General features: G+C 40.2%; 3 protein-coding genes across 4 annotated transcripts; all 3 read left to right on the top strand.

Annotated features, from left to right (window-relative positions):
- Positions 1–295: 295 nt before the first annotated feature.
- Positions 296–6864, top strand: rbm19 (RNA binding motif protein 19). Its single transcript, XM_052066894.1, has 24 exons — positions 296–462; positions 546–728; positions 811–924; positions 1043–1078; positions 1596–1818; positions 2019–2287; positions 2369–2428; positions 2536–2614; positions 2737–2808; positions 2906–3112; positions 3210–3340; positions 3447–3574; positions 3653–3749; positions 3864–3974; positions 4050–4250; positions 4328–4397; positions 4485–4639; positions 4720–4780; positions 4924–5003; positions 5119–5174; positions 5723–5839; positions 5933–6038; positions 6157–6277; positions 6375–6864. Exons 1-24 carry the CDS (start codon positions 427–429, stop codon positions 6455–6457), a joined length of 2796 nt encoding a protein of 931 aa, XP_051922854.1. The 5' UTR covers positions 296–426; the 3' UTR covers positions 6458–6864.
- A 1801-nt stretch (positions 6865–8665) lies between these two features.
- plbd2 (phospholipase B domain containing 2) lies at positions 8666–12396 on the top strand. Its single transcript, XM_052066895.1, has 12 exons — positions 8666–8918; positions 8999–9092; positions 9188–9346; positions 9623–9723; positions 9800–10014; positions 10198–10292; positions 10714–10874; positions 11008–11103; positions 11181–11252; positions 11350–11502; positions 11586–11748; positions 11832–12396. The coding sequence occupies exons 1-12, from the start codon at positions 8707–8709 to the stop codon at positions 12000–12002; spliced, it is 1692 nt and encodes a 563-aa protein (XP_051922855.1). The 5' UTR covers positions 8666–8706; the 3' UTR covers positions 12003–12396.
- Positions 12397–12792: 396 nt separating this feature from the next.
- On the top strand, positions 12793–17138 carry zgc:158398 (uncharacterized protein LOC568894 homolog). 2 transcript variants are annotated; one of them, XM_052067521.1, is made up of 7 exons: positions 12793–13024; positions 13554–13730; positions 14673–14937; positions 15024–15117; positions 15212–15353; positions 15432–15572; positions 15666–17138. In XM_052067521.1, the coding sequence occupies exons 2-7, from the start codon at positions 13572–13574 to the stop codon at positions 15684–15686; spliced, it is 822 nt and encodes a 273-aa protein (XP_051923481.1). In that variant the 5' UTR covers positions 12793–13024; positions 13554–13571; the 3' UTR covers positions 15687–17138. The 2 variants fall into 2 exon arrangements, with proteins under 2 accessions (XP_051923481.1, XP_051923479.1); XM_052067519.1 differs by having other exon boundaries at positions 12794–13018; positions 15666–16161.
- The last annotated feature ends 413 nt before the right edge of the window (positions 17139–17551 follow it).

The raw sequence follows: 17551 nt of genomic DNA, 5'->3' as shown, positions 1-17551 counted from the left end.
TTGAATAACCGAAGCACACAGTGGGCGGCGAAACAACGCAGTCCGCGGAGAGAGGCACGCCCTAATTAGCAGTTACTTTAGCTGAAATTTAATTTTTATTCAAAACGTTAACGTGATAGAACTTTTTGCGCGAAATTAAAAGTGAGTTTTTGAAAGAATAAGCTGTGAAAAAAATCCACAAATGTTTACACACTATACCTTTAAACAGTAGTACACTATATTTTACATACACTTTGACCTGACTAGTGTTTTAAAAACACAGTCAACCCCGTTAGGTGGCGGTATTTGAAACTCAAGGCAAAAATAAAGCGACGAAGAAGAAGTCGACTCCAACATGGCGACCTAGGACATCTTCCACGCTTGTTTGTTGACAAATATCACGAATCAATTATTTTAGCTTCATTTGAGAGTTTATAGACCGGAAACATGTCAAGACTCATCGTTAAAAACCTCCCAAATGGGGTAAGTAATACGCCTGGGTGAAATAAACCACAGCGAAACATTACGTACGTTTATTAGTCGACTTGAACGTAACTTGTGCTCAGATGAAGGAGGAGAGATTCCGAGGGATGTTTGCGGCGTTTGGGACAGTGACTGACTGCACCCTCAAGTTTACCAAGGACGGCAAGTTCCGCAAGTTTGGTTTTGTTGGGTTCCAAAGCGAGGACGATGCGAATACAGCGTTGAAGCATTTTAACAGGAGCTTCGTGGATACTTCAAGAGTGACGGTGTGTTCTTGTGAGCCTGTTGTCGGCTTCACAAATGATGTTTCCATGGTCACTGATGTGTGACTTGCGTGCTCCATTGCAGGTGGAGATGTGTAAGGCATTTGGTGACCCCACTAAATCAAAAGCCTGGAGCAAACACACTAAGAGCTCTGAACCAGAAAAACCAGCCACACAAACTAAAACTGTTGAAAAATTGGTGAGCAGTTCATTGTATCCATCAACAGAAACGGCAATGGAAAGAAAACTAGATTTGTTGCTTTGAAAGATTGTATTCTAAGCTGTATTGTATTGTTTTGTAATTTTATGTTTGTTAGGAGAAGGGGAAAAAGACAACCAGTGCACTGAAAAAGGTGAGTTGCTTTCAATTCTTTTTTTGTATTTAATAGGGAGGGGGTGACTCGTCTGCTAAATTTAATAAAATTATCCATTCACTGGCCATATTACGTGCACCAGCAGAATCTAAATGCATCCGAAACGAGAGATAAATTAAAAAAAGAAAATGTCGTTAAAAAGCCACTCATTGCTGTTGTACACCAATCCGAGCTAAAACATCAATTCTACATACATCTGTGTATAATGAATGCCTCCCTGATGGTAACCTAAACTGTGTTAAACTAGTTGGGAAGGCACATTTTATCTTTCCTCTTTGTTGCCCGGGTGAGAATAATTTGCATAGAAAATGGATGGCCGAATGGACTGGAAAGGTGTATTTAATGTTATAGCTGGTGAATGCATTACATAATCTAATGTTGAATTTGTAAGATAATCAAGCAAGGCGTTGTTTTGTTTTTTTTCGTCAACCACAATAACATCACCTACCCTTTCTTCATTTCCAAACCTACCCTGTCTGTCTATCGTGTGCATCAGCTCGAGGAGGATGAGGAGTTCAAGGAGTTCTTGTCAGTGCATCAGAATAGATGCCAAGTGCGGACCTGGGTGAACGATGCAATGGAGCAGGCAGTCGACCCTGACAGCGCCATGGCAAAAAGCAAGGAGAAGCTGGCTGTTGATGATTACCTCAACTTTGACTCTGACCAGTCGGATGATGAATATGAGGAAAAAGAAGAGGAGGAAGGCAGTGAAGAGGACTGTAAGTAACTGTGAAAGACTTCAAAAGATGAAAGCTATCCCATCTCAGTGAGTAGTTGTCCAAAACTTGGACAAAATATAGCACATCTCAAGTCTTATCAACAGATTTCCCCAACTGTCTCCATATTTGTGGGCTATGTTAAGTCGATCATCTCACCAACAAGAGACAGTGTGGTAAAGTAGTGACGATGTGTTTTATAGGCACAACCACGAAAGAAGCTCTGAAGTCCAGCTTGTCAGACATGGACTATCTGCGCTCAAAGATGGTACGAACTGAGGACGCTATGGATGAAAGCGATGAGAAGGATGACAAGCTGCAGGAGGATGAAGAGGAAGAAGATTTTGGACCTGCGCAACTCGATGACAGCGCCTATGAGAGCGGGGACCGAAATCACACCGCGAAGATGAAGAACTCTGTTCCCTCTGAGGACAAGAAGCAGGGAAAAGGCAAGAAAAATGCAAGACAAGAGGTGACTAATTGGTCCAATTTACACTTTTTAAAAAATGACCGTATTTGCTTCATTGTTCAGTTTACCCTATTTTCGTTCCAGATTGAACCAACAACAGAGTTCACGGTTAAGCTTAGAGGAGTCCCGTTCAATGTTAAAGAGGTGAATAGACTTCCAATTGTTGTCATGGTTTATTTTTGTTCAGGATAAAATATAATGTGGAACTCTGAAATTCATCACACCATGACGTTGTCTGCGTCTGCAAATAGCACCAAATTAAAGAATTCATGACGCCACTGAAGCCTGCTGCCATCAGAATTGGAAGAAATGAAAGTGGGAACAGAACAGGTATCCTACAGGAAGCATATTTTCATTTGCTGTACACACTGTTTCGTTTTGTTTGTTGTCTATGGGTCTGAAATGCACAAATCTCTGGATCAAGGTTTTGTGGGTGCATGCGTGTGTTTTAGGCTATGTATATGTAGATCTTCACTCTGCAGAAGAGGTTGAAAAGGCCTTGAAGAAGAATAAAGACTATATAGGTGAGAGCTTTATCTCATGGTGTCAAGAGCCTTTCTTATCCTTTTACATGACTAAAAAATCATAAGAATGTGTTTTTATCCTTCTGCGTGTTTTTAGGAGGGCGCTACATTGAGGTATTCAGGGTTGAGGCGTCCGGATGGAACAAGACTGACCGAAAAGACAAAGCAATTGACAAAAACTTCATCAGGAAACTGAAGGAGGACGAGGAGGATGAGGATATTGCGGAATCGGGACGTGTCTTTGTCCGAAACCTCCCCTACACATGCACGGAAGACGAAATCACAGAAGTATTTTCCAAACATGGCGAGTTCAATGTCTGAAAGTCAGATGAATACATTCCAATTGTAGCTTTATGTATAGCAAAAGTAATAACGCTGCTTTGTATTTTGCATTATTGTAGGTCCGTTAGCTGAAGTGCTCTTCCCCATTGACAATCTCACAAAGAGACCTAAAGGTTTTGCTTTCATAACGTACATGATTCCAGAAAATGCAGTGGCGGCTTTGGCCCAGCTTGATGGCCACATATTTCAGGTATGTTTGACTTGATGCTGCAGGATCTTACATTTTCATAAAGTTGAGCCTGCTCTTTATGGGAAGGTCAAAATAAATGTTTTGTTCTTTTTTTATTTTTTTACAGGGCCGGATGCTTCACCTGCTCCCATCCACAGTTAAAAAGGAAAAAAGTGAATCTACAGACGCAGGTGGTCCCGGCTCCTCATCTTATAAACGTCAAAAGGAAGCAAAAAACAAAGCTTCTAGTTCCAGGTAAGCGCATCCCTATTAAAGTTCTTGTGCTCTTTTGTTTTGCTGTCCTTTGAGTGAATACTTTTCTTCTTTTTGAAGTTCACACAACTGGAATACACTCTTTCTGGGCACAAGTGCCGTAGCCGATGCCATTGCGGAAAAATATAACACCACAAAAAGCCAAGTCTTTGACCATGTAACGTCACACTGTTTTTCCACAATACTCCTCAAAAATATTGGACTGTAGAACCTAATTGGTGCCTAACTTATGTTTTTCCTTTTATTTCCCATTTTGTCGCCGTCTCTGCAGGAGACAAAGGGAAGTGTTGCAGTGCGAATGGCTCTGGGGGAGACCCAGATTGTCCAAGAGACTCGGCGGTTTCTAATAGACAGCGGTGTCAGTTTGGATTCCTTTAGTCAGGTACGGTTTGACTGAAGCACCCGCTAAGCTGCGGTCACCTTTCTTCTAAATTAGGTTGGTTTGTCTGGTGCGTAGGCAGCTGCAGAAAGGAGCACAACCGTGATCTTGGTGAAGAACCTCCCAGCCGGAGTGACCGTGTCAGAGCTGGAGGAGCTCTTCTCCACACATGGCTCTTTGGGGCGAGTGCTGCTGCCGCCCTCCGGCCTCACCGCCATCATCGAGTTCCTGGAACCCACTGAAGCGAAGCGAGCTTTTACTAGACTCGCCTACAGCAAGGTGCGTTCAACCTGTTTCTGTTTGTGTGGAGCATGCGGAGAAAACTGAAACTTATTGGGTTTATCTCTGTACCACAGTTTCATCACATCCCGTTGTATTTGGAGTGGGCGCCTGTGGGGGTATTTCTTGCAACCAAAACAGCGCCAGGTACGACACCACACTTGCTCTCTCATAAAGACCATAACTATTACTATTTTTAAATGAATGAAAAATGCATGTTTTGGTATAACCAAGTGAAAGCAGAGGAGGAGAAGAAGCAACAGAAGGATGAAAAAGACAAGGATAAAGAAGAGGAAGAAGAGGAGGAGGAGGAGGAAGACTCTGTTGCAGGTTCCACACTTTTCATCAAGAATCTAAATTTCAGCACGACTGAAGAAACTCTTCAAGAGGTAAACTTTTGTATCTCTGAATAATGTAGAAAATGATGTCAGTGGTTTTTACTTGCTATTAATTTGCTCTTTTCTGATAGATGTTCTCAAAATGTGGCAAGGTGAAGTCATGCACAATCTCGAAGAAAAAAGACAAAACAGGTATTTAGTGGTAAAAACCAAAATGCTACAATGCTCATTTGACAGTCATACACTGAACCAATCAGTTATGCATAAAGAAGCATAACTGGTTTCTTTAGGGATTGGAGTTTGTGTTTTAAAGTAATACCTGCTCTGACTTGCAGGGAAAATGCTGTCAATGGGCTATGGTTTTGTTCAGTATTATACTCCTGAGTCAGCACAGAAAGCCTTGCGACAGCTCCAGGTATTTGAATTTGTTTCTTTTCTGTTTAAAACTTGCCACCGCCTTGTTTGTATGTTACGTGACCCTCTCTCCCTCCCTCTCTCTCTCTCTCTCTCTCTCTCTCTCCTTCTTCCAGCACTGCAATGTTGATGAGCACAGCTTAGAGCTGAAGATTTCAGAGAGAGCCACAAGGTAAAAATATAACGTGGCTCATGCACTCAGTGTGGGGACCTGGGAATGGGATTTGACACCAACTATTATGTGGAGCTCCTTCAGAGGGGCCACGGGCTTGATGTGGACAGAATGGGTTTCATCCTTCCGTGAAATTAAAAAAAAAAAATTGGTCGCTGAAATAACTTCAATGTCCAAGATTGGAATATGCCCAAATGAACATTGGCAAGTCACAAAACCTCCACGAAATCTTCTGAAACTTGTTGACAAATGAGATAAAAATGTAGCTTTTTGCCAAAGAGAAAAATTAAAAATGCAACATATAAAGAAAAGAGCAAGGAACAAAAAGTGCTGTTTCTTGGTCTCACGCACAGGTCATGGAGCTTCTAATTGGACAAAGACTTAAAATACACAGCTGAAAAACATACCATGAAAAATTGTAATCTACTATCATGCTTAATTTTATTAATATTTTTCTGTTTTTATTTTACAATTAGTGCAATAGCCATGTGTTGTGCCTCAAATTGACGATTAATCAGAATTAATGTTGTTGTCTTTTGTTTACGCAGGGCTGCCGAAGTGCCGCGCAAGAAAAAGCAGATGGACAAGAAGCAAACGGGTTCAAAGATCCTTGTGCGAAATGTCCCCTTCCAAGCCCGTGTCAAGGAAATTCGAGAACTCTTTTGGTAGCAGTCACGTACACACACAGCGACTGTATATGACTCACTTTGTAAATGGGCAATTCATTAATCCACCCATTCTCCTGTTGGCTGTCTCAGTACATTTGGAGAGCTGAAAACAGTCCGTCTTCCAAAGAAAGCAGCAGGTACAGGGAATCATAGAGGTTTTGGCTTCATTGACTTTGTCACCAAGCAGGATGCCAAGGTTTGGGCAAACACTCACTGCATTTGTGTTTATGTAACTCTCTCTATCTCTCATGGTCACCAATTTACGGTAAATGACCATACAGTATAAATAATGATATACTTGTCTTGATTTCCAGAAAGCATTTGCTGCCTTGTGCCACAGCACCCATCTTTACGGGAGACGTCTTGTGCTAGAATGGGCTGATACGGAGGAAACGGTGGAGACACTGAGACGGAAAACAGCTGAACATTTTCATGGTAAATTATTTTAAGTACTGAAAAAGATTTTGTGTGTGTGATTAGCGCAATCAAGGGAATCATTCTTATCACATTTCTCATTTATTTTCAATTTTAGTGGCCAGCAAAATGCAACGAAAGGCAGAGGTGCTCGAGGGAATTCTGGAAGAGATGGAAACTCCACATGATGCGGAGGACTGAAACTGATGCCGTTGACTAAAATGAAGCCAAAAGGAATTGATGGGGCTGAGAGATCCGTTGTCGCGACCTAAAGGTCGCGAGTTTGATTGCTAGCTACCTCAACAGCCTGTTGAGTTATTGTTGAGAAGGATGCGCCAGTTAATCTGGATGGTGTGTGATTCAGGAATTTTAATACAATAGAGTAGATGCCAGCACCCTTCATCATGTTAGTAAGGATGGAATTAAGTACAGTACTATAAAAGCCTTTAGTACCAAGAAGAGTTAAGAATTACACATTGAACAGTCTTGATCTCATATGAGAATCTACACAAAATTTGAGAACTAAGTTTTTATTTAAAGATGTTTTGTACAGGATGTTTTGAAATATGTTTAAAATTAAGTTTAAAAAAAGCATCTGTGGTCTTGTGTGCTGTCGTGTCAAATATGCAAGTCGTGATTAGACTGGCTTACTTTGAAAGTCCATGCTTCTATCAACACCGGTTGTCCTGAACAGGGTTGTGGGGGGGGGGGGGTGCTAGAGCCTATCCAAGCTGACTTCGGCTGAAAGGCGAACTCCACCCCGATCTGATTGCCAGTTAGTCCAAGGAAGGAACAACCATTCACACCCACATCGACACCGTCACTGAGTGGGAACAGGTCCCACGCTGCCTACAAATAACTCAGCCAAGTGTATCGCTACACCATCAACGATTTAGAAAACATAGTTTCAGAAGTTACATTTTCTGACCTCCCGAGTCCGCTGAAGACAAACTGATATAATTGCAAAATAAACTTGACATCTATAAATGTAAAGATGATGATGCTTGTGTTAGGTCTAGGCATAAATGGATGGGAAATTGAGAACAGATGATAAATTGTAATTGGAAAAACCACAAGCCAAAAACAATCGTTTATTTGAGCTGAGCATTAAGGGATGCTATTACTAAAAATTAGAGAAACATCTCAGAATTTTGGAATTCGTACATTTCTTCTCTACACGTCATCAACATTTGTATGCTGTTATTTCTTTCTTCATTTCTTTCTTCATCAGTCATAGTTCTGAGGGAATTGCCCTCAGAACATATTTTTGGGGTAATTGTAGTTCTGAGGGTAATTCCCTCAGAACTATGACTCCCAAAAATATGTGATTCCCCAATCATCCAATAGAAGGCGATAGAGGCCATTGCATGTCTTCGATTTTCACTCCTGTACCGTTTGGTCCTCTTTATAACGCGGCAGTCCGTTTTCATGCAGGTGTGAATGAAAAAAAAATCCATCATGGTGCGGATCAAACAACCGGATCGAGACACACTTTTTGATGTGGTCTCCGTGCGTTTCAAAACAGACTCCGTGTGGCAACCGCAGGCCACACATCGACTAACAACCATCCGCGCTCACAGTCACGCGGAGAGACAATTTAGAGTGCGCCTTTAACCTGCCGTGCATGTTTTTTGGGAATGTGGGTGGAAAGCGTAGCAGAAAACCCACACAGGAACATGGAGAACATGCACACGTCACACAGGAAGGCCAGAGCCGGAACCGAAGCCCGCACCCCTGCACTGAGAACCAGTCGAACACTGTGCCACCAAGCCGAGGAACCCTCCTTCCAAATCCTACACAACATGTATCCTAGAAATCATTACATGAAAACTCTCAAGAAATACACTGACGTATATTGCTCATTCTGTTCTTTGCAGCCTGAAACAGTTTCTCGTATATTTTGGCATTGTCAATCTGAAAACAATTCTGGAAATAAATCTGACAACATGTATCTCTAATAAACTAAATACGACATTTAAATATTCTACGAACAAATAATCTTTGCATACTTCACTAATCGGATACAAAAACTTTAGAATAAACTTGATTCTCCTTGACACAAATTTTAATACACGTGTACAAAAATCAGAATTCTCTGGTCATAGTCTCGCTTACTAACAACTCGGCCATTATTTCCAGTCTGTAAGTCTCACATAATATTCCTAAGCAATAAAAACGTGGTGTGTGGAAAAATTCTGTATGCTGCAATATAATTGGCCGTTTATTCATTTATTTAGTTATATATTTATTTAGGCGTCTCTTTTGTTACACTGACTCGTGTTGTATGCTCTGCGTATGTTTTTTTTTTGTATTTATCTTTTTTTGGTTTTCATTCTGTTTTAATGAACTCTGGTATTGTCCGTTAAAAAAAAACGAAAGAAAAAAAAATCTCTTGCTGTGATCATGTGATGACTCCCGACCCTTATATCATGTGACTCATTCGTGAAACTATGGCTTGCCGCTCGGTCGAGATGTCTTTATTGTGCAGGTTTACCCTCGTTTTGACTGTTAGTTGCGTTTTACCTGTATTCAATAACTTGGCCGGAGCTGAAGTACAAACGGCAGTGATTGACAAAATCACGGGGCAACTCTCTCTCCTGGAGGGTTACAGAGAAGATTTTGTGGCGTGGGCTAACTTCACCGACGACATTCAAACGTCAGGGTAGGTCGACAACAAGGCTGAAAAACACATTTACTTGAACTGCTGCTTTCACTGAATCAAACGTGTTCCCATCACATCAGCTGGGGTTTCTTGGAGGTGACTACCAACAGTCAATACAATGACAGTTTCCAGGCGTACGCTGCCGGAGCCGTGGAGGCTGCAGTCACATCTCAGGTCAACCTCTAAAAACATTGGATTACCCTTGCTTGGTTGCACTGGGCCTTCCAAGATAATATGTTTTAGTTGCTTATGGGTATTTCTGTGTTTAGCTGATCTACAAACACTGGATGAACACTCTCATGGGTTACTGTGGACCTTTCTCGAGACATTCTGGTTACTGTGATCGCCTTAAGATTTTCATCACTAGCAACCTGCAGTGGATTCAGGAGCAAATTGAGAAGGAGCCAAATTCGCCTTACTGGTACCAGGTACATTGGAGGTCTTCTATCTGAATAAATGTCACGTCCTGTTGTATTTCAGGTCAAGCTGAAACGTGTTAAAGTAAAAAAAAAAACAGAGTCAAGAATTTCAGAGTGATTTTTTTTTAATTATAAGATTTTTATTTTTTTTTAGTTTCTGACATTTTGGGACTATTGTAAGTCAACCATGTATTATTATTGCAGTCCTTATCTAAGAGAAGGGTCAAAAGACGGACCACAGTAAATAAACAAGGCTCTTTAAAATTGTTGTATTTTGCATGACAGGTTCGCCTGGCTCTTCTTCAGCTCAAAGGTCTGGAGGACAGTTACAATGAAGAACTCTCATTTCCTTCTGGCCAAATGTCCTTTAATCCATTTGGTTTCATGTAAGTAGATGTGATTTATATAAAATGGGACAAACTAAACACTAAACAAATGAAATTGCCTTGTATTACCAACCAGACTCTTCCAAATGGCCGGAGATCTGGAAGACTTGGAATCAGCTCTAAATAAATCCAGTCTGACTCGACCAGTAGGATCTGGCTCATGCTCTGCTCTCATTAAGCTGCTACCAAACAATAAGGATCTACTGGTGTCACATGACACATGGGGAACCTACCAGTCAATGTTGCGGATCATCAAGAAATATTCCTTTGCCTTCAAAGTTTCTCCATTAGGTATTTTCATGACTCCTTTCCTGTATTTTGTGTTTACACACACTATGTATAAAAGTTAACGGTACTCATGTTTTTAAGGGTCATAAGTAGCCAACATTGTTGCCAACAATGCAAAATGTTGTTTGTGAGGATAATATGTTTTAAGTTTTGGATCACTATCATATTTATTAATTTTGTCCCCAGACAATCTTATCCTCCCTGGACAGATCCAGGCATTCTCCTCCTACCCTGGATCTATTTTTTCTGGAGATGACTTTTATATCCTTAGTAGTGGCTTGGTAAGAGCTATCAGCGCCTATGATGCAATGATAGTTCCTTTGCATGATAATGATTTAAAGGAGAAGTCAAGTCAAACATTTTCTTTACAAGATGATGTTCTGTATGGTGACCAATCACAGCTCCGCTCGCGAACATCTTATGATCAAACTCAGAAAAGATGTGAATCATGCTTGTTTGTGACCTGAGCTGCTGTGATGTCACTTTCAGTGGCAAAATGGCCGCCTCCTGAGCGGGGTAAAAGCAGACAGATTTTGCTGCTCAATTCAAATTATACAAGCATAATAATAATCAGAATGCCGTGTTTAGACTAGTGGAGCCACATAGAACATCTTATTGTAAAGACATTTTTTTCACTTGACTAAGAAAAGCTTTGCCTACAATACAAAAGTGTTTGAGTTACTTACTCATATATGGTTGTAGGTTACCCTGGAAACTACCATTGGAAACAGCAACCCTGCTTTGTGGAAATTTGTTCAACCCACTGGCACCGTGATGGAATGGCTCAGAAATACTGTGGCTAATCGTCTAGCAGTCACTGCCAAAGCCTGGGCAGAGTTATTCAGCAAGTACAACAGTGGCACGTAGGTTTCCAAGTATTATTCACCTCCTAAAAATGCTCAAATCGTGAATTTCAGATGTACACCAGTCTCGATTCTTGAGTAAAGAATAAAATAAAGATTATCATTTTCGATTTGGACCATGCATGCATTTTAGGTACAACAATCAGTGGATGATCGTGGACTATAACAACTTCACTCCAGGCATGACCAACATCGTGGAGGACCTGTTTGTCGTGTTAGAGCAGATTCCGTAAGTCTATTAAACTTATTTTATGTGGTTGTTTTGTTTGTTTCAAATAGGCTATTCCTTTTGCTTTAACATTTCAGGGGTCAAATTGTTTTTATGGATAAAACGGAAGAATTACTTCAGAAAGGATACTGGGCAAGTTACAACATACCGTAAGTATGGATCCACGAGATTTACAATACCGTTATGTTGAATGTGACCTGCCCATATTTGCAACTTGTATCATTTTTGGACCATCTCTTATGGAAGGTACTATGAGGACATATTTAATGCGAGCGGCTGCAATGAGCTGGTGAAAAAGTTTGGATCGTGGTTCTCCCTGGACCAGAATCCTCGTGCTCAGATATTCAAGAGAGACCAAAAAGCTGTGACAGACGTTGCCTCCATGATGCGCCTCATGAGGTATAGATTGTGAAACAAATTTAATTTTTGTGCATTTAAACGCATCTTAATTTTTCTATATGTAAATGTTTTTGTCTGTTTAGATATAATAACTTCAAAGAAGACCCCCTGTCACGTTGCCAAGACTGCAATCCACCTGAGAATGGAGAAAATGCCATCTCCGCTCGCTCAGACCTAAATCCGGCAAACGGCACCTATCCATTTGGCGCCTTACGGCAAAGGTCCCATGGAGGAACAGACATGAAGGTGCTTGTCTTTTTTGACATTCTATGAATCCATTCATAGGCCCTGCCTGAAACACACTGATGCACGATGTCTGTTTTGTGCAGATGACCTCCTATGGAATGTTTCGTCGGTATGAGATGCTGGCCGTAAGTGGGCCAACCTGGGACCAGCTGCCCCCCTTCCAATGGAGCATGTCTCCATTCAATGACCTGCTGCACATGGGTCAGCCTGATATTTGGGCGTTCAAGCCTGTAAAAGTCACCTGGACACCTTGATTGCAATAATGCCTGACATAGACATGGTGGGCTGGAGGAGCAGCGGAGGTTTTGAGAAAGGGAAATAATACTAAATGTCAATGGGTTCTCGGATTTATCAGTATGTAGATTAAATTCTGGATTTTCTGCTTCTTTTGCACTATTTCAAAAATAAACGCACACAAGGGAGATTTGAATGTGAGGGAAGATGAATAAATCATTTACAGCCTGTACTATTGTAAAATTGAATTGTTGCACTGATTTATGTTTGAATTGTCTATTTCTTAACACTAAATCAACGTTTAAATCATTATTATTTGACAGATTTTATTTTATAATTGTTTTGTAATCATAATATGCTTCTTGCATTTTTTGGAAAAAACATACTCTAAATAAACTCACCATTGAGATATCATCTTCGATGTCACATTCATTCCACATAACTAATGACCCTGAAAGATGTGCAGAACATGAAATCTATGCTTCAAATCAAAACATCAACATTTTTGTGAATTTAAGGGAAGTGCATTTTTGGGTCGTGCTAAATTCTATACACACTGCACTAAAAACAGTCAAAGTGCACGCTATTTGTTCTCTATCTGGAATCCTCAGAGATAAAATAGAAATATAATGGCTTAATAAATTCCAATGTAATTGTCAGAAATTATTATCTGGACCAATGTACACTACGGATGCATCCGACAGGCTGACAGCGCACTGGTAGCCAAGTGATGTCACCGACAGGTTATCAACACTCACGTGGTTCTCGTCATCCAACCAGTTTACAGCCGTACCGTATACTGGTTGAGTGTCGTAAAGAAAACACTCGTGTCGTAGTTGTCAATCCAGCAACTGAACTCCTTGCACCTCTTCGGAAAATCCAATCTCCGAACCGTTATGCCACTTCTCCATCGCCTTTGTTGGATTTCGTCATCTGGTTAAGGAGAGATGAAAAGGTGCTTTCTTTCCAACTTAGGAAAGACAGCACCGTTTAAAACAAATTCGACTTCACTTTTCCTTATTGAAGTATTGCTGACGTACCGGTAAGTCTCATGCCCTGCGCAAAATGTTTGCTTCATAACAAAATTACATACATGCAGACATTAACTGTTGCATTTGTGAAGGATCACTCACTGGTGTTTCTTTCATTGATTTTGGAATTGCCCATTTTGAATTACGGTGTTTATAATTTTATTTCTGTTTGTGTGGAACCACACTTTTACTTTGTACGCATATACGTTGGTCTCAACGACTATCCACCTGTGACAAAAAATAAAACGTTTTATTACTATTTTTTTTAAATGATTGTATTTTTTTTAACGACAAGTCTTCGAGCGTGAAACTCGAGCGTATTTTCATACGACTGTCCCCTGTTGCCGTAAATGTTGCTGCCCCAAACAATTGTGAATAATATCCTTTCGTAAAGTTTCGTCGGGAGTAACGTATAAAGTATATGTACATATGCGACACACATAAAATTACTCCTATCCTTAAATTAGAAATGAACATATGGTCACTCAATATTTCACGAGATATTTGTGATGTGTGTTTCCTGTGTTTACTTAATTTCAGGTTTAATCGGTTTCGACTATGGCATCTTGGCAGCCACTTTGCAATTTAAGAGATTACGTGTCCCAGAACCCTCCGGCTGTGACATTTTTCTTGTGTCTCCTGATGCTGGCTATTTCATTTATCTGTCTCAGTTCTTATAGCAATAATCACCCTCTGCCCGATTGTGATACAGCAAAGGTAAGGTCTGCTTTATTTGTCTTGCGTTTGAGGTAGAATGCGACATTTAACATAAAGTGCAAGTTGGAATCCGCATGACTCATTGTCAAGCAGTTGTATTGTGCACGTCACTTCATTCATTTCATCATCATTTCATTTTTTGAGTTAAAATACTACAAAAAGAAACGTGGTACTGTCTTGTTTTTTAAATATATTGATTGTCATGTTGTAACAAGGACAATATTATCAAGATGAATAAGAATTTATGTTTTCATGAACATCCTCCAATTTATGATTAATTCACTGACAAGTGACCAAGGGCGGCTTTTTCAAGCGTTTAATCTAAGTGGGAATGACCTCCACACTGAAAGTAAAAATTTCAAGTGTAAATAAAGTATTATATACAGTATTGAGTAGATAAGAGACAAGACATGCACTTTGAGAATAATGAAAGATACAATTCAATGAAAACTTGCATGCATGTACACAGTTCAAATGCCCCCTGACGTCTAGTCATGAAGTCAAGTGTCTACCTAATTCTTCTTAGGCGATATCAAATACTGTAAGCGCACATGAATAGGCAGTTATCGCATGTCTCATGTGACTGATGACACACAGAAATTCTGCTTTGTCTCACAACAAAGTGATAAGACAATATCAGGGAGAGAGAAAGAAACAAAGTCTACTTTCTTATCCTCAGACTAAACAAATGAGTATAAAAGCATTTAAGTAACATAAAATAGTGCAAAGAAATGCAGTTTTTTAACCAACCTGGATTTTTCTGGCCCGTACTTAGAAATATAATGCTAATTTAAAACAGAATTCTGAAAAAGTTTTGAAAATGTGCCTAGTGCTATTGTTCAAGAGCTTGATAGTGCAACAGAAATGAACTTGACCTAAACTACACTTTATTTCGGCTCCCAGTGTTATCATCATTATGTCAAATGCCGCTTTGTCTCCCAGGACTGGAACCATCTCCTCTCTACGTTGGCACACTTCCATCTGTGTGTTAAAACCAATTGGAGTTCAGATGACCTGGTGTCTCTAGGCCCAACTCCACTTGGAGAACAGAAAAGAAATAGAGACACCTCACTCGACTTTACACCACAGCCCGCACATTTCACGAGTTTGCATCTCAAGGTTCCTCTGACTATCACAAACAACCACGGCCTTCCAAAAGATGTTGACGTTTTTACAACCTTGAGAGCCAGTCAGTTGGATCTTGGGGGTTGGTATTATAATTCAGCACTTAGATTTGTGGTAAACAAGAATGTCTTGTAATTGTTCATCTTGTGGAATTGTTTTTCTCTTTAGGCAGTGAGATTGTGAATGTAAGTATCCACCGTGAAAATGATACCTACACCTGCCTCACTTTAAGAGCTTCATCCGCTCTCTTCCCCATGAGCCGGTGTGTATGGCTGCACTCAAGTTGTATTTTGAACCTACACGTATGCTGCTACCACAACTTTATTGCTTACATTTTGCATTATGTTTCTTTGTAGGCTTCCCCCAGAGTGTCCCGCACCAAGCAACATCCATTCATCTGTCCATGTAGAGGCAACTGACCAGCCACCACTAGCATCACAAGCCTGCTATGGTCTTCTCTACAGGAATGACCCGACTCTCACTATTATGTTAACAAAGGTACGGCATGGATGATATATAAATAATGTGTTCTGCCAAATAACACATCACCCTGCAATTTATTTTCTCCGTGTCTAGGAGGAGCGGTGGGTGGCAGTGCGACATCTCATAGAAGTCAGTATGTGTCTGATAGGAGTTTGTTTAATACTTTGTTTAGCTGCTAGCCTGTCACATTCAAAGATGCGCAACTACCACAGGAAGGAGCCGGACCGTCAAAATGTAAATGTCATTTCTTTTATTATTGTACAGTTGTGAAGCATGCCAAACTTGGTTTGGATTCTCAATGCCATTGTTGTTGTTTGTTTCTTGCAGGAACCTTTGATTGACACTTGAACAATTTTGTCAAGTGAAGGATTCAGTCCAGTGAGAAAAATTATCCTACTATCCAATTGGATTCCAAATGAAAATGTTTTATCCAGTGTCTCCAGTGTAAATATCTGTCAGATTAAAAGTAAAACTGAAAGAAAAACAGTTAATTCTGTTTGCTGTTTAATTGTACATGACGCATACTCTTTGTCAACCTATTCTCCCATTGGGTTCCATCGTAAGGAAACATGGTATTCCCTTCCACTGCTATGCAGATGACTGCCAGATCTATGTCCCACTGAGCAAGAAAGACGCCTTCTCATTAAGGCCACTCCTATCCTGTCTGGAAGAAATCAAAACCTGGATGGCACATAATTTCTTGAAATTCAACGAAAACAAGACAGAGGTGATATTGTTTGGTCCCAGTGGCCCTTGTACATTCCATCCTGTAGACTTGGGCCCCCTGTCTCCTTATCTGAAATCAACGGTCTCAAACTTGGGCCTTAAACTGGACAGTGATTTCAAACTGGATCGGCAAATTGGTGCCGTTGTTAAATCCAGCTTCTTTCACCTTAGACAGCTGACCAAAATAAAACCTTTCCTCTCACATGAACACTTTGAGACAGTAATCCATGCCTTTGTCACATCCCGGCTCGATTACTGTAATGCCCTGTACTTTGGAGTCAGCCAGTCCTCCATTAAGCACCTTCAGCTGGTCCAGAATGCCGCTGCTCGCCTCTTGACTGGTACTCGCAAGAGGGAGCATATAACTCCTACTCTGCCTTCATTGGCTCCCCATTCATTTTACAGTTATTTTCAAGATCCTCTTCTTTGTTTTAAAATCTCTAAATAATCTCGCGCCACCTTACCTCTCTGAGCTCATCCGCCCCTTCACACCTGCCCGGCGCCTCAGGTCTGTGGACCAGTCTTTGTTAGAAGTACCAAGAACTAAACTGAGGCTCAGAGGGGATCGAGCCTTTTCTGTTGCTGGTCCCTCTCTCTGGAATGACCTCCCACTGAACATTCGGCAAGCCTCCTCGCTGCCCATCTTTAAAGCCCTCCTCAAAACCCACTTGTATTCTTTGGCGTTCGACTCAGCATGATTTTACTGCTTGGTGCTTTCTACCGCCTTTATTACCATTTCGTCTTACTGTTTATTGTGTATGTTAAATCGCTCCATGTACAGCACTTTGTATGCAGCGATGGCTGTTTGAAAGTGCTCTATAAATACTGTTGACTTGACTTGACTATTCGATTATTTTTAATCAGTTATTCTAATTATGATTGTATACTTTATCTAAATAATAAATAGCAAATGAGGCTGGTTTTACTCATGAAGTACTTTCATTTTAAGGCACACCGAACATGGACTGTAATGAACCATGACCATAAATATATTTATTTATATAATATGTCAGTACCATTTTTGAACTTTTGATGTTTTTTAATGGTTTCATTTCGAAATACATGCATATTGCTATAATATACAATATATGTTATATGTTTATATATATATATATATACATACATATAATAATAATAAAGTTGCATTGCATACTTGTTTCTCTTTTCATACAACATACACGACATGAGATCTAGATCTCTATGTGGTGTGCAAAAAAATGTAGATGGAGCGTACATTTAATTTCCCCTTGATGGATTATAATGAGTATAATAAATAAATTAAATGCTAATGCTGGCTGATGTATTGCAACAATTCCCTCATAACACACATAAGATCACCCAATTGAAAGAGAGCATTCAAAATACATTGAACCTAAAATAATATGGATGTGGGATGAAGCTCCAGAGGCGCTAACCGGTCAACAAAATAATGAACATAAGTACAATCAATAACAATTTTACATAGGACTTCTTGGTTGCGTTAAAGC

Source organism: Hippocampus zosterae, chromosome 6 (genome assembly GCF_025434085.1).
Source record: "Hippocampus zosterae strain Florida chromosome 6, ASM2543408v3, whole genome shotgun sequence".
NCBI lineage: Eukaryota > Metazoa > Chordata > Actinopteri > Syngnathiformes > Syngnathidae > Hippocampus > Hippocampus zosterae.
The sequence above is the reverse complement of the archived record's forward strand: the minus strand, read 5'-3'. Positions and strand labels throughout refer to the sequence as shown.

Coding starts and splice junctions, on each gene's coding strand:
- rbm19 (XM_052066894.1), top strand. CDS start 427: ATGTCAAGACTCATCGTTAAAAACCTCCCAAATGGG. Junction 3,750..3,863: donor AAAGCCAAGTCTTTGACCAT/GTAACGTCACAC, acceptor CCGTCTCTGCAG/GAGACAAAGGGAAGTGTTGC. Junction 6,278..6,374: donor AACAGCTGAACATTTTCATG/GTAAATTATTTT, acceptor TTTCAATTTTAG/TGGCCAGCAAAATGCAACGA.
- plbd2 (XM_052066895.1), top strand. CDS start 8,707: ATGGCTTGCCGCTCGGTCGAGATGTCTTTATTGTGCAGGTTTACCCTC. Junction 9,347..9,622: donor ATTCGCCTTACTGGTACCAG/GTACATTGGAGG, acceptor TTTGCATGACAG/GTTCGCCTGGCTCTTCTTCA. Junction 10,293..10,713: donor ATATCCTTAGTAGTGGCTTG/GTAAGAGCTATC, acceptor ATATGGTTGTAG/GTTACCCTGGAAACTACCAT.
- zgc:158398 (XM_052067521.1), top strand. CDS start 13,572: ATGGCATCTTGGCAGCCACTTTGCAATTTAAGAGATTACGTGTCCCAG. Junction 15,118..15,211: donor GCTCTCTTCCCCATGAGCCG/GTGTGTATGGCT, acceptor GTTTCTTTGTAG/GCTTCCCCCAGAGTGTCCCG. Junction 15,573..15,665: donor AGGAGCCGGACCGTCAAAAT/GTAAATGTCATT, acceptor TGTTTCTTGCAG/GAACCTTTGATTGACACTTG.